Below are 16,114 nucleotides of genomic sequence, written 5' to 3' on the forward strand. Positions count from 1 at the left end.
ATGTCCCTCTTTTCTATTGGTGCACTAATCATGAAGTCTTTCCATACAGAGGTTTCCACAAGTTTGGAGGTGGGAGAGGGCAAGCAAACAGCACAGCTATCAGAACCCTCCATATGGCCCCCTGCTATCTTCTTCCATAGGTTTTGGCTCTATTCTCCACCATGTGGGCATTTGACCTTCCACTGTCCAGAAAAGCAGTTTCATCACTGTTTGCTCTGCATCCTTGCGAATAACTTCTATTTGATCTGTTTAATATTTAATAGTGGAAACTCTGCTTAACAATGTTAATGCAATATAAATAACAGGTGAGAAGCTGTGCAGATTAGATGCACCCAGCAGGATCCTTCTGATTGTACTGTAAGTACTGCCATATTTTATCCAAAGAGGCTTTGAACTCACATTAGCTGTCTGATATGCAATTTCTTTTATGGGATTTCAATCAAGTATAGGTGACTGTGTTCACTATATCTGTTACAATTTATTCTGTCAGTGGAGCCTCTCTGAAGACCCCAGTGATCCAGCAGAGACACTAGATACTCTAGTGAAAATGTTCTTTGAATGAAGGCATTTTAAAAAAAAATATTGGGAAACCTAGGGGCTAGAGTAATCTAGTGCTTTAAGATATGGCTGGCTACACCAAAATGTGTAGGATTTTCTAGAACGTGTTAGCCAATGTTTGAGTTGGTTGAAAGTAGGAGTTCCATCTGCAGAATATTCTGACATTGAAAAAAATCATTCTGAAACAGAACAAAAATTTAAATTTGAATTTTTCTTTGAAACAAAATTTTCCTCCCCCCAAAATTATTTTCAGTAAACTGAAATGTTTAATTTGGATAACATGTTTCAGTTTTGCCTTTTTTGGTATTAGTTTCTTTTATATTGTTTTTATATTATATTATTTTATTTTATAAAATATGAACATATAATAATACAAAATAACTTTAAGCGCATAAGAGAAAGGAAATATAAAATCCCTTGATTTATTTTCTAAATGAAACTTCATCAGAGTTGAGATAATCCCTTGGCATGTTTCTATTCTGCTGAATCTGCATTTAGTGGCAGAAAAATGTTCCATTAACAAAACAGGTAATTCTTTAGCATGTAGAGTTGTAGCCTGAGAGAGAGAGAGAGAGAGAGAGAGAAGCATAAAAAGCAAAAAGGGCAAATTTATAAGTTACTGACAAGTAGAGAACCGTTAGATTCCTTTATTGGATTTATTCCTGTAGATATGATTCTACAAAAAGCTCAGCACCATTTGTTATAACCTTTTGCTAAAGATCATCAAAATTATAGTACTGAAAGTCAGGGATGGGTGACTTAGTTTTGATGTTCCAGACAGGGCCTATAATGTTTGTTCAGCTTTAAACAGTGGACCCGATTCTTATTTGAATCCAGATTCTACTGCAACACAGGGAAATGTGAGAGCAAGGCAGGAGGGGAGGGGGGATGGAGCACCAAGGAGCCAGTTGCAGTTCCCTCATTTGATGCTGTCAAGCCTTAGCAGAAGTTAGAGCTGCAAAAGTGCAGCTCCAATTTGTGCACTGGCATAAGGTCCCTAATTTACCCTAGGGATGCAGTGGACGATCATCACAGTGGAGCTCCATTCTGCTAAAATCTCTCCCAGCCTACTCTCACCCGACTCCCTTTCATACGCTCCCATGCTACAAAACACCACTATTCTAGGATGTCCGAGTGGCACAAAGTGGAGGGTGCTAAGAAGAATCCAGCCCAGAGTCTCCTCCTACCACCTCTTCCTTTTTCCTTTCTCTGATTCCCAACACAGCCTGCACTCCCAACCCCAGAAACTCTACCATCAACCCCACTCTCTTTCCCCCCATAATCTCCCAATTGGCTGGAAGGAGGAGGACTTCCCATGAGGAGAGAGAGAAAAATAACCATTGGATCACAAATAGCACAGGGAAGATGGGAACATTTCCATGACTAATGACTATTCCATTCTCTTTTTTTAAAGGAATAGTTCCAAAGGAAAATGAAGTCCATCCTCTGTCTGTGTGTGTTACTTGCTGAGCTTCATGCTGTTGTCGAGCCTCATCACGTACCTGACCACCACAGTGACCAGGATGGTCAGACAGATATTAATCCCCCACAGCAGCTTACCCCAGTTGAAGGCAATGTCGTAACTGAAAACAGGTCCTTTCTCCAAGTAGCTCCTAGCAATGCTGACTTTGCATTTAGATTCTACAAGCAGATTAAATCAGAAGCAGCTGACAAGAACATTTTCTTCTCTCCTCTGAGCATCTCCACTGCCTTTGCAATGCTGACACTAGGTGCCAAGTCAACAACTCTGAGTCAAATTCACAAAGGACTCTCCTTTAACCTGACAGAGATTGAGGAGAGGGAGATACATGAAGGTTTTCATCATCTCATCCAGATGTTAAACCGTCCTGACAATGAGATCCAGCTGAATATGGGAAATGCCCTTTTTATAGATGATCAACTGAAACTACTAGAGAAGTTTTTGGAAGATGTCAAAACTCTGTATGAGTCTGAGGCTTTTCTAAGTAACTTCCAGAATTCTGCAGCGGCTGAGAAACAGATCAATGATTACATAGAGAATAAAACCCATGGGAAAATTGCCAACTTGGTGAAGGATCTTGATTCGCTCACTGTAATGGTTCTTGTCAACTATATTTTCTTTAAAGGTAAGATGTTCTACAGACGGGTACATGTAGCACATACAAGCTATGGAATTTTGATAGTGGTCTAAGACAAATAAACTGCTTTTTGGTCAACTGTTTATTAGGTCTATGAGATTACCCAATTTCAGACTGATGCCTTGTTAACTTTTTTAAGCATTTCCCCGAAAGTTATAGTCATCCTAATTGGAAATTTTGGTTATAATTAGGCACCTAAATCATGGGCACTAGAACCTTTGTAGAAGGGGGGCGGGAAGGCCAAAGTGGATTCCTGTGGCCCTTCTCCCCTAATCCCACACTCCCTCATGGCCCTAATCCCCTCCTCACATAGCACCCCCCGGGCCTCTGACACTTTCAATTCAGCTCCCTCGGACAGACCCATGTCTCGAGACTTAGACTGCGAGGAGTAAGTAGAAGAAATTTAGGTTACACGAAAAAGAAGCTGGATTTATTAACTAATCTGGAGCTCTATCAGATTGAGGGGCCTCAGTTTAACAGCACAGAAAGTTATAATACTTGGTCACTATTCTTTTCTCAAAGCTACAGATTTAAAGAAAACCACAGTATCAGTTCATTTCACTTGTTTGACTTTCATCAGGACTACTGTTAATCAGTATAAAATCTCATCCACCAGAGATGCTGCATGCTATTGAAATTTTCTGGCTAACCAGCCACAGGGCAAATGTCCCATTTTTCAAACGAGCTTGCAGTTGACAAACTTCAAATATAGAGTTGTTACATTTAAATTAGTCTGATATACGTTAGAAATTTCTCTTTCCCAGTATATTCAATGGCATTCTTTCTTTTTGTCATCAGCTCATTGGGAAAATCCTTTCAGTAATTTATTCACCAAGGAAGACGACTTTTTTGTGGATGCAAAAACATCTGTCAAAGTTAATATGATGAACAGTGACAAAACGTATAACACACACCATGATGAGGAGCTGTCTTGCTGGGTGGTTGAAATCCCATACAAAGGAAATGCTGCTGCGCTGTTTATTCTGCCTGATGAAGGGAAAATGGAGCAGGCGGAGAATGCCCTGTTGAAAGAAACTGTGTCTAAATGGACAAAATCACTTCAAGAAAGGTAACCATTTAACTGCTACTACGCCTATGTATGTTTGCTGTAAAATAGGCTAGAACTGGAAATGAAGACAAAACATTACATTCGGGGCTAGGCTGTGCCTGTAGGTACAGCCCTGGGTGCTGGGCCGCACATTGCACGCTGCCCTAAGGGAGAGCTCTGGAAGAATTAGTGCCTCAGACACACACCTCAGAAGCATAATGCCTCCCAGAATGCCTGTCTTGCTTCAGCTCTTTTGGCTAGAGAGCTGGCTGGAACATAGGGGTGCAAAGCCATTCCTCTGCCCTTTCAGCCCCCCTCTGTGATGGAATGCAGCAGTGTTCACACCCTACACACTATTGTAATAATCTTTGTACAAAACATGCCTTGTGAAGTATCTTTTGAAAACTAATGACTTTCTGTAAGTTATATCACTGTTAAATCTAGGTAGCAAGATTCTATGAAAAGTTATGAATTCCCCCTGAATGATGTTGGTAGGACACGTTCAAACCCACATAGCCCCTGTTAGGCGGGAGTGGTTAAGCAGGTCTATCTTGAATAAAGGAATGTGGTTTACCTCAATTTACATATAACTTGTACATAAAGTCCTTGAGACAGCAAGAGAGAGACAAGGCAAACCTGCATTTCAGCATACACATGGGAGAAGGAAGAGCACAGGGCCACCTTCAGCCCCCCAGACTCCCATGGCTTTCTTTACTGCTTAAATAAACTTGGCTGTGAGGGGTAAGCCTCAGAAGAATCCACTTCAAAGAGAGACTGGACTATAAAAGTGAGGGGCAAAAATCAGGGATTCTTTCTCTCTCCCTTTTCATCTCTCTCTCTTTCACCTAAGGAGACAAAACAAACCAGCCCTTTGGACTTTGGGGGCAGATCCTGACTTAAGTGTTTGGTCAGTGATGTTGCTGGGAAAATGTGGCAAGGATTTTACCTTGAATCAAGTCCAGTTTGTTAAGTTTAGTTACTAGAAAGCATTTTCTCTTTATTTCTCTTGTAACCATTTCTAACTTTCGTGCCTTATTCTTGTACTCACTTCAAATCTCTTTGTAGTTAAATAAAGTGGTTTCATCCTTTAATCAAAACTAACCCAGTGTTGCATTCAAACTGAATTATTTGGGTAACTCCATTTAGAGAGTAAACTGTTGGAGATTGTTCCCTTACAGCAGCAATAGACCTAATATATCTGAACTGTCCAGGAGGGGGGTGGACAGTGCAGAACACACATTTTTGGTGGTAAATGGAGGACTACAAGTATGCGGCACTCTGCAAGTAGTAACCTAGGCTGCTGGAAGCCAGAGTGTGTCTGGTGTGCTGCTGACAGGCTGCCAGAGTCAGAGTTGCTGGATCAGGGCTGTGGCTCTACAGAGACACTCCAAATGCGACCTGCATGCTGGCAGGCTGACTGTGAGAGACCCCAGTTGGAAGCTACAACAGCAAAGCATTGTGAGGCACCCAAGGTGGCAGGGCAGGGGTAACAGAACTCCTCACTGGTCTGAATTGCACCCCGGAATGTGATGCTCTCCCAGTCCAATTGCTTCAGGGAGCCAGGGGGAAGAATCTCCAACGTAACCCATGCAATCCCCTGGAAACTCTGATGGGAGTACCCCTGCTATGCCACACAAGGTGGGGAAATCCCTACTTCTCCTGCATTCACCTGAGCTGCTGTGTTAGAGGTAGGGACAATCCAGCCCTATATAAGATAATGCACTTTACTAGTCTCTATATTGGATCAACTAATCCAAACAATAGTTTTCTAAAACCAGCACAGTGGCCACATGTAGCTAAATAAAAATAAAACTCATGGAATTATAATTTTGCTGTCCATTTCATCCCCCACCTGTAAAATGGGACAATAATATTTACTTCCCAAACTGGGGCATTGTGAGGCAAATTCATTGGTAGCTGAGATCCTTGAGTGGTATACATTGCCCAGCTGCAAAGGTTTAAGTATCCACCCATTTGACAATAGTTTAGCAGAGTTTTGTGTTTCTTTTTGAACAGAAAAATCTACCTGTACATTCCAATATTCTCTGTATCTGGTACCTATGATGTCAAAGATCTGTTTGAGAAAATGGGTGTGATCGATGTGTTCACTGACAAAGCTGATCTCTCTGGAATTACTGGGCACTCTAACCTGAAGGTGTCTAAAGTAAGTTTGTAGAATACAGATGGTGCTAAGTGGATTTGTCTGTTATTTTCTTTTGAAATGACCCATTCCTGCTTCCAGTCAGGTTACTGGTAAGATGCTCAGCCAGCACGGACAGGTGAGACAGAGCTGCAGCATAAGGAGGACAGACCCACAGATTAGCACTTAGTCTTTCCTCAAATTAAGCATTAATTTGCTTACTATAATTAATACAAAGGCTCTCCGAGCTTACTTGACCTTTTGGAATGTCCTGTAGAAGTCAGTACTATCAGGGAGGGAAAAGGACAAAAGGACAGGGAAAAATGCAATTGTAACTATTGTTAACATAAAATAATTAATATGTAAAATGGTATGGCAAGAGTTTGCAAATAGGGAGGCTTATTCTATGATAGGTATTTATATGACCCCCATTACCGTAGTAGCTAAGTGTCTCATAATTTTTAATGTACAATACCCCTGTGAAGTAGGGATTTACACCTATTTCACAGATGAGAAATGAAGCACAAAGAGGCTGAGTGACTTGCTCCAGGGCACACAGGAGGTCTGTGGCAACATCCTTCCCAATACTCTTACACTTACTGAATACTGCCTTATACAGTGAGTCGGCAGATTCAGCATGGACTATGGTGTCACAGAGTAAGTATCAGAATTTCACCATGAATCAGTAGAAGGAAATAAGAAAAACAAGGTTGATGAGGTAATATCTTTTATCAAACCAACTTCTGCTGGTGGAGGAGGAAAGCTTTCAAGTTTGATGTAGCTCTGCCTCAGGTCTGGATAAGGTCCAGTCAAGGTTGGACAAATTCAAGGTGGGACAAATTAAGCATAAGGGTACACACATGCTGCAGGAGACCACTTAAAATGAAGTGAGTAATTAAGGGCTAGGAAGCAGCAGTGTGTGTTAGAAACTGTTGTAATGAAGCAGGTATACTATATATTGTAATAGACATGCATAGGACCCATGGATCCTGAAATTATTTAAAAAAAAAAAAAAAAAAAAAAGACAAGAACACCTTTTCCCCCGTGGGCAAACACAAAGGGATCACTCCATATCTGACCTCTCAGCCCTCATGCTCAAAGGAAACCTGCCCAACACCTTCAAAAGACAAGCCTGGGAAATTAAATTCATAAGTTTGCTGGATATAAGAACTATGGACTTACAGATGAATTGAGCAATAAAATCAATGTAACACTTTGAACACACCCTGCTGCTTGCTTCCCCTTAATTGCCCACTTCATTTTAAGTGGTCTGCTACAGCATATGTATGAATTTATGCTTAACAATCTCTCCCACCTTGTATTTAGCTGTGACACTCTGGTTACCTTCTCCAGACCTGACAAAGAGCTCTGTGGAGTTCAAAAGTTTGTCCCTTCTACCAGCAGAAGTTGGTCCAATAAATGCTATTTACCTCACCTACCTTAACAACAAGGAGTCTAGTGGTACCTTAGAGACTAACAGATTTATTTGGGCATAAGCTTTCATAGGCTAAAACCCATTTCATCAGATGCATGGAGTGAAAAATACGGTAAGCAGTATATATATTACAGCAACTGAAAAGATGGGAGTTGCCTTACTAAGTGGGGGCTCAGTGCTAACGAGGCCAGTTCAGTCAAGGTGGAAGTGGCCTATTCTCAACAGCTGACAGGAAGGGGTGAATATCAACAGAGGGAAAATTACTTTTTGTAGCGACCCAGCCATTCCCAGTCTTTATTCAGGCCTAATTTGATGGTGTCCACTTTGCAAATTAATTCCAGCTCTGCAGTTTCTCGTTGAAGTCTGTTTTTGAAGATTTTTGTTGAAGAATTGCCACTTTTAAGTCTGTTATTGAGTGTCCAGGGAGATTGAAGTGCTCTCCTACTGGTTTTTGAATGTTACAATACTTTATGTCTGATTTGTGTCCATTTATTCTTTTGCATAGAGACTGTCCGTAAAGACTCTCATCTTTTCATGTGCTGTAATATATATACTGCTTACAGTATTCTTCACTCCATGCATCTGATGAAGTGGGTTTTAGCCCACGAAAGCTTATGCCCAAATAAATCTGTTAGTCTCTAAGGTGCCACAAGGACTCCTCGTTGTTTTGCTGATATAGACTAACACAGCTACCACTCTGAAACCTTTCACCTGCCTTGTCTCTCTCATATCCTGGGATGAACAAAGCTACAACTGCAAACAATATAAGGAAATGTAATTTGAGTTGCATTAAGGAAAACAAAGTGAGTGTTAGTTCTTAGTGGAGCTCCAAAGAGTAAAAGAAATTGGTTCACATTTGCACTGTGAAATACCAATTCACTGTACCCAAGAGAAAAATGTATTAGGCAAAGGTACACCAGGGAGGTCACTTATCTAGCTCCTTTCCCTCCTATGCTGCTTGTCACCATTCATCTTGAATTGTCTTGTGTTTTCTGCTGCAAAGTAACTCTCTGATGCATAAAGGTACTAGAGTTTGTTTGTGATGATGAGACAATTCTTCTATAATGTTAAACAATTAATTAAGGGAGTCCCCCTCTTTGTGGATGAGCGAACAAGGGATTTGATACATGCAGTTTAATCTATTCATATTTTTGTGCCTGACCCTTCCAAAGATTCATAGGCAATCAAAGATAGTTTTGTCTGGGTTGGGAATGTAGGGTTGGGTTATGTTTTGTGTTGGCATCCTGTACTCATCCTGTTCTTCTTTCTTAACAGCTATGGTTTAAATATGAGCAAGTTCGTCTCCAGCTGTTGCTCCCTGTTTTATGCTCACACTGTGATCTTTACTTCATTTCCTTATAGGCTCTTCACAAGGCCGTGGTCGATGTTAATGAGAATGGTACCGAGGCTGCAGCAGTCACTGTCGTGGAAATTACATTAATGTCTCTTCCCATCCCTCATCCTCCTACCATTAAGTTCAACCGGCCTTTCCTGATGCTGATTATTGATAAAACCACCCACAGCATCCTCTTCATGGGGAAAATCATAAATCCTACAGAAAAATAATTGTCCGGTCACTGTACATGTCCCAGTGCTTCGAAGGAGTTGTTTTTAAATGCCCAGGAGTATGTGCACTTACCGCAGACCACTTGGTGCCAGTAACTGTAACTAAATTGCAATTGACATAAATTCCAAACAAATAAAACATGAGTGTGGTAACTCCTTGCCTACAAACAAACAGCCTGGTATTTCTGTGAATTGGGCATGTATTAGTAAACGTCTCAGGTAAATGTGAAAGAAAGTCCTTGTAACTAGGTGACCAGATAGCAAGGGTAAAAAATCGGAATGGGGTGCTGGTAATAGGTGCCTATATAAGAAAAAGTCCCCAAAATTGGTACAGTCCTTATAAAATCGGAACATCTGGTCACCCTACTTGTAGCTGATGTGGATAATAACTAGTGGGGGCTGCAGAGCACAGGATACCCTCCCCCCTAGCCTCCTACATTCCAGCCCCCTCTGTGCGTTAATCATATTTTCTAACTGACAAAAGGGACACTGAGGTGGAGGAGATCACACGGAGCTGGTTTGTAAGCGTAAGGGCGGTTGGTGGAGATGTCAGAAGTAAAACAAGCTGCTTGATCCTCTCTGCTGTCCCACCTTTTCCCCTTTTCAGAATGAAAAGCTGGGGCATTTCACAGCTAAACGGCAGGATGGAAGAAGACTGAATTTCTCTCTCTTTGATCCTGTCATGGTTCTCTCCTAGTCCCAAACACACTACCTCCAATTTAGTCTTCCCCCACTACATCGTGCCCACCTCCCTCACCAATTCACCAATTGATTCCATTGCCCCTTACACTCAACCTTGCCAGCCTGGGCCATCCCACACCTGGGATCTGCTCAGCTCTCTCTAACCAGCCCCAGCTCAGGAACTCCCACCGTTCCCACCTATACCTTTCAGACTGAAAACACCTCTTCTTCCTACCAAACCCTCACAAGCTCACAGCAACCCCTTTCTGCTCTGAAACCCTCTCCCAACTAACATCACCTGGTCAGAACACAAAAATATACAAAACCCATGGAGACCTTTTCCAGAGGTCATAGTCCTGCTCCCGCCAACCTAACAGCCACCACCAGGTTCACAATCCCCTTTTCTCCAGAACTCTAACTCCCACCCCCATGCCCAGAACCTCCGCCCTCAACTCACACTTGTTGCTGGATACAGAAAAACAGGAGCAGAGGCAGCAGGGAGTCCTTTACTCTGAATAAACTTCACAGAAGCCTGGAAGTCCTCTTCTGTCCTCCTCCCTCTATTGCTTGTAGCCCAGGTGCTACATGCAGGATCTCTAGGAGCTCTAAACTGCAAGAAGCATTACAGAGAGCAGCTAGATGAACTGCAGCCTAGATTCTAAGGCTGCTAGGTGAAATCCAGCCTCACAGAAATCCCTATGACAACAAGTGATACTGCTTCCTGCAGTACTTCAGTCATACAGCACAATATAGCTCACAGCTGTGGCGTTATTGGTGGAGTTTAGCTCCTTTAGCCATTCATGTCCAGCCACCCCGTCTGACAGATTGACTTTCACTTTTCCTCAGTGTTGTAATTCAGGCAACTCATAAGTCACCCAAACTCCCCTGCAACAGAGGATTCCAAAAGGCTTCTGTGAGATCTTTGTTTAAGATGCAAAGTGTCTCACTTGAGTTGTTCTGGACTAGACTCTTTACACTGGTATATGGCCACTAAGGTTAGGCTGTGATTAGAGGGGAGGAAGGGAGGCATATGTATTGTATCTTCTGGATCCGATGTTCCAGCCAGCCACACACACTCACTGTCTCAGCCCACTCCTCCTGGTAGTGGGCCAGCTGCTCCTCCTCCATCTACTGGGTTTCCACAATCAAGTGGACCAAGTCCGACACACAGTGAAGAGGCCATCTAACAGGATAACCTGTTATCTGGTAATGCAAAAACCAAGCGATCCCAGTATCACAGGTAGGTGATGAGATACAGTCAGAATATTTCCAGTGCAGTTGCCCCTTAGTCTATAGTCCTGATTTCAAAGCCTGCAAATTCTTACTTAAGGGGGAGGAGGGAAGAGGGAAATCATCCTTGTAATTTATTTATTTAGCTTATATTCCTATTAGTGCCACGTGATTTATCCCTTCTGAACAGTATAGAGGCTTTGATAATTGGGCAGCATGTGGTTGTTTTGATATAAAATCAAGAGGTCCAGTGTTAGAGGTTGAGTGTAAAGGAAACCGGTAATCCACCTTCCAATCATGCTAACAAAAGATTGACTCTTGTGTCTAACATGAACAGAAACCAAAAATCAAAGCCTGAAATCTACTCTCAGCCATGTGGGTCTCCAATCAGACATAAAGAGTCTCTCTTGGTAGAGTCCGTGGCCCATTTTTCACCTCTGGCACTGTGGACAACTCCAGTGCTGTGCTGCCATTCACTCTCCCACCATGGCCACACACTCTGGTCGGACTTAGTGCTAGTCCAAACAGCCGTGAACCTGAGGGTTTTTTGCAAATGTTAGTCTCTGTAAGAGATGCATTGGGTAGTGTAGCTGTTCCTAGGCACAGACACTACTCATTTCTATTGGTGCTCTGTGTTCCCTCTTAAATTCTGTGGAACCTCTTCCATGGCTCTCACAGAAGGAGAGATTGAACCTCCCAGAGCAGAAGTTCTTTGTGAAAGAGATCCCTGAAGAGGGATAGGGAGGGAGGGTGAGAAGGAGGAGTAAAAATAAACTATAGGGTATATCCCACTTCGACCATACTCAACACCCAGTGGTCTGTGGTGATACTGGACCATGCACTAAGGAAGTGGGAAAGGTGATTTGCAAATAAAGGAGAAACAGGGTCTGGCATCATGGGAACTGATATGGCATCTTCAAGCATCCCATCAAAACGCCTACTTAGAACCCCCTGGATGTCTGGGTGAGGTAGGGATTGACGTCAAGGTAGAAGGGGGTGGTAGCCTACACTAAAACCCCTGCTTCTCTTTCTCTGCAGATTCTGACAGGCAGCCAGGGCAGAGTACCAGTTGGCTGTTGGGGCCTGTAGTGCTTCCTTGAAGGAGCAAGTGTGTACAATCCAAGGGACTTAAGGGTCACCCTGGAGTCTTTTAGACCACGAAGCTTTGCATTGGTCTGTTCTGAAAAGAGCGAAGTTCCTTCGAAAGATAGGTCCGGAAGGATTTGCCAGACCTCCTGTGGGAGCCCCAAGAACTGTAGCCACGAACTCCTGTGCATGGCCGCTGCTGAAGCCATGGACCTGGCTGCTGAGTCAGATGCATCCAAAGCAGCTTGTAATGAGGCTGTTGTCACTGATTTTCCCTTGTACATGAGCGAGGATAACTCTTTCATGTCCCACATGTTAAAATCATACTACCCAGCAGCGCCCACTGGTTTGCAATTCTGAGTTGTAACCCCTCCCTCCCCCGGTAGAATAAACTTTCCTATCACACAAGTCTAATTTCTTTGAGTCTTTTGATCTTGAGGTTGCACCCTAATGACTCTGCCTTTCTCTCTCATTGGCAGTGGATACCATCAGGGATCCGGGGAGAGGGGGGGTGGTACAGGAACTCATAACCCTGGGCAGAAACAAAGTAATTTTGACCTGGGAAAAAGAGATGCAGGGTCTGCACAAAGACTTAACAGGTGCTGCTAAAACATGAAGTTACAGAAGTTACAGAACTTCACTAAAATTAGCTAAAGTTGAGTAAAACTGACTACAGTTAACTACAACTAACTATGGACAGAAAGAGGAAGAAGACCATTGAGAGAGCTTGCAAAAGCAAGGATAGTAGTTCCAGAGACCATCACAGACAGTAAGGAGGAACTGAGGGGTATGAGGTTGGCTGGGTGCTTTATACTGGCACTATCAGCGTGCAGCAGCAGAGGGCACTTGAGCTGCCTTGGCGGGTACCACTGCGGGGAAAATTTCCAGTGACTATACTCAGGGCGCGCGCATACCTAGAGTGGAATGCACTTGTGCAATCACCTGAAGAAGAAGAACTATAACAAATCCAAAGTACACAGACACAACCCCGCCTTTTCCCAGTTTTGTAATTCACAAATAAATAGTAGGTCACCTAGAGTCCTTGGTAACAACCCTTTAAAAGGCTTCAGCAGTGTCCTTGCATGAGATGCAAAATCTGGACTTCTTAAGGGTTTGTCTATGCTTGGGAGAAAGCTTGCCCCCATTATAGAGTTTTGCTATTAACTTCAATGAGGCCAGGATTTCAGCCCTTAAATTTTGAGTTATTCCTTGCCTGTTTTATCAACTTAGAATCCAAATAACAATGTTGACTATCCCACCTCGGAATTGCCATTGTTCCTCTTGATTCTCCACAAATTACCAGTACTTTCCCTTTCTTCTGCTTCTGGCATAGAACTGGAAATTCAGCAACACCAAGCCAGTCCTTTCATGGTCTTTTCTTCTAGGGTGACCAGATGTCCCGATTTTATAGGGACAGTCCCGATTTTGGGGTCTTTTTCTTATATAGGCTCCTATTACGCCCCACCCCCTGTCCCGATTTTTCACACTTGCTGTCTGGTCACCCTATTTTCTTCCCATGCGGTTCTCTCTGACAGAGCAGGTGTTTTTTCCAATCAACTGTCCACTGCTTCTCACATGACCTAGCTCAGCTATGGGGCTGTCCCATAAAATAGAGGAAAGAAGGCAATTAACTACAGTTCCTAAACATTAAGAATTGCTCTTCCCCCAGCACAGGGACTGTCATGAGATTCACCCAGGGGCTTGCACACCAATTGGAAAACTGCCCTGTTATAATGTTCACTGGAAATAAAATAAATATTGATCTCTGAAATTTAGTCAGGGGTTGGCTTTTAGAGAACTTCTGTATACTCTTCTCATTAGGGTTCTATGTTTTATTTTATTAATTTAAACAAATGTCTGCAAGCACAGGGACAAATACAGCCTGGAAAATAATGATAAGGAGGGAGAGGGAATGACATTTATCTCACTATCCTCAGTGATATCTGAATTCGAAACACAGCATCATACTGATAAGTGAAGTCTACTAAGCCTGAGACACATTTGTGTGTGTGCCAAGTATCAGGGGGTAGCCGTGTTAGTCTGTTTCTACAGAAACAACAAGGAGTCTGGTGGCACCTTAAAGACCAACAGATGCATCTGAAGAAGTGAGGTTTTTACCAACGAAAGCTTATGCCCAAATAAATCTGTTGGTCTTTAAAGTGCCACCAGACTCCTTGTTGTATTTGTGTGTGTGTAATTCTCAGTGGGATATTATATGAACCCATGCACATGTCAATTTGTAATTATTTGTCTGGGGTACACATATACACATGGCAGGAGGGATAGCTCAGTGGTTTGCGCATTAGCTTGCTAAACCCAGGATTGTGAGTTCAATCCTTGAGGGGGCCACTTAGGGATGTGGGGCAAAATCAGTAGTTGGTCCTGCTAGTGAAGGCAGGGGACTGGACTCAATGACCTTTTGGGGTCCCTTCCAGCTCTATGAGATAGGTATATCTCCATATACACAGGAAAGGAGTTTCAGCACCAAGATCCTCCTGCACTTCACTGAAGAGTGATGACTCTGAGGAAGAGTCTTTACATAGTGTTAGATACTTCATAAAGCATTGAAAGGATGGCTAGCATCAAATACTCTTAAGTATTTCAATTATGGTAATGACTAGAGCAGGGGTTCCCAAACTGTGGGCTGTGGGCCAAAGGCAGGCTGCAACACAGTCCCAGGTGGTCCGCTGGCAATGGTGGAGATGGGGGGCGTGTAGGGGCATTGCCCCACCAAACTGCATCTTTCCACTCCCATCCCGACCCTTGCCCTTCAGCGCAGCTCCAAGGCACATAGCCCTATCCACTTGCCCTGCCTTATAGAGCCTCCATGAAGAACGTGTGTGTAAGGGGTAGTTTACGGGGAGGGTCTGGAGACAGAGGGCTTTTGGGAAGGGGGAAGCTGGGGTTGGGGGAGTAGCAGAGGGGCATCTGGAAGGTTTCCTCCTCTCTTCCTCAGCATCTGGCTTGCAGGTGGCAGGGGGGCTGCTATTTTTCAGAGGGGAGTATCAGGGACCCCCTATGCACTGTGCTGTCCCCTCCATCTTGGTTGCTAGCAGTGGGGGGTGGGTGTGCTGTTTTGCAGTGGGAGGTTGGGGGACCCCTCTCCCCATGGCACTGACTTGTCCCTTCCCCCCTCATCTCCTCTGTCCATTCTAGAAGCCATACATACATCCCCCATTGCAGGCTGCGCACTGTGCCCTCTCCAGCCAGCCATCCCTCACTAGAGTGGCATTCACCCGCCTGCTGGAGAACTGGGCCCTGTGGGCTGAGCTGGCACTGTGGCAGTCCCAAGGCTGAGTGGAATCATAGAATCATAGAATATCAGGGTTGGAAGGGACCTCAGGAGGTCATCTAGTCCAAGCCCCTGCTCAAAGCAGGACCAATCCCCAACTAAATCATCCCAGCCAGGGTTTCATCAAGCCAGACCTTAAAAACCTCTAAGAAAGGAGATTCTACCACTTCCCTCGGTAACCCATTCCAGTGCTTCACCACCCTCCTAGTGAAAAAGTTTTCCCTAATATCCAACCTAAACCTCCCCCACTGCAACTTCAGACCGTTACTCCTTGTTCTGTCATCTGGTACCACTGAGAACAGTCTAGATCCATCCTCTTTGGAACCCTCTTTCAGGTAGTTGAAAGCAGCTATCAAATCCCCCCTCATTCTTCTCTTCTGCAGACTAAACAATCCGAGTTCCCTCAGCCTCTCCTCATAAGTATGTGCTCCAGCCCCCTAATCATTTTTGTTGCCCTCCGCTGGACTGTTAGCCTTCTTGGCACACTGTTGACTCATCTCCAGCTTCTCGTCCACTGTAATCCCCATGTCCTTTTCTGAAGAACTGCTGCCTAGCCACTCAGTCCCTAGTCTGTAGCAGTGCATGGGATTCTTCTGTCCTAAGTCCAGGACTCTGCACTTGTCCTTGTTGCACCTCATCAGATTTCTTTTGGCCCAATCCTCTAATTTATCTAGGTCTCTCTGTATCCTATCTACCACTCCTCCCAGTTTAGCGTCATCTGAAAACTTGCTGAGGGTACAGTCCACGCCATCCTCCAGATCATTAATGAAGATACTGAACAGAACCGGCCCCAGGACCGACCCTTGGGGCACTCCGCTTGATACCGACTGCCAACTAGACATGGAGCCATTGATCACTACCCGTTGAGCCCGACGATCTAGCCAGCTTTCTATCCACCTTATAGTCCATTCATCCAGGCCATACTTCTTTAACTTGGCAAGAATACTGTGGGAGACCGTAT

General features: G+C 43.8%; 1 protein-coding gene across 1 annotated transcript; it reads left to right on the plus strand.

Annotated features, from left to right (window-relative positions):
- The first annotated feature begins 200 nt into the window (after positions 1-200).
- Positions 201-9,036, plus strand: LOC117877013 (alpha-1-antitrypsin-like). The gene is made up of 5 exons (XM_034769696.1): positions 201-357; positions 1,973-2,663; positions 3,474-3,744; positions 5,740-5,887; positions 8,661-9,036. The coding sequence occupies exons 2-5, from the start codon at positions 1,991-1,993 to the stop codon at positions 8,862-8,864; spliced, it is 1,296 nt and encodes a 431-aa protein (XP_034625587.1). The 5' UTR covers positions 201-357; positions 1,973-1,990; the 3' UTR covers positions 8,865-9,036.
- The last annotated feature ends 7,078 nt before the right edge of the window (positions 9,037-16,114 follow it).

This window comes from Trachemys scripta, chromosome 4, assembly GCF_013100865.1.
Source record: "Trachemys scripta elegans isolate TJP31775 chromosome 4, CAS_Tse_1.0, whole genome shotgun sequence".
In the NCBI taxonomy this organism is placed as follows: Eukaryota; Metazoa; Chordata; order Testudines; family Emydidae; genus Trachemys; species Trachemys scripta.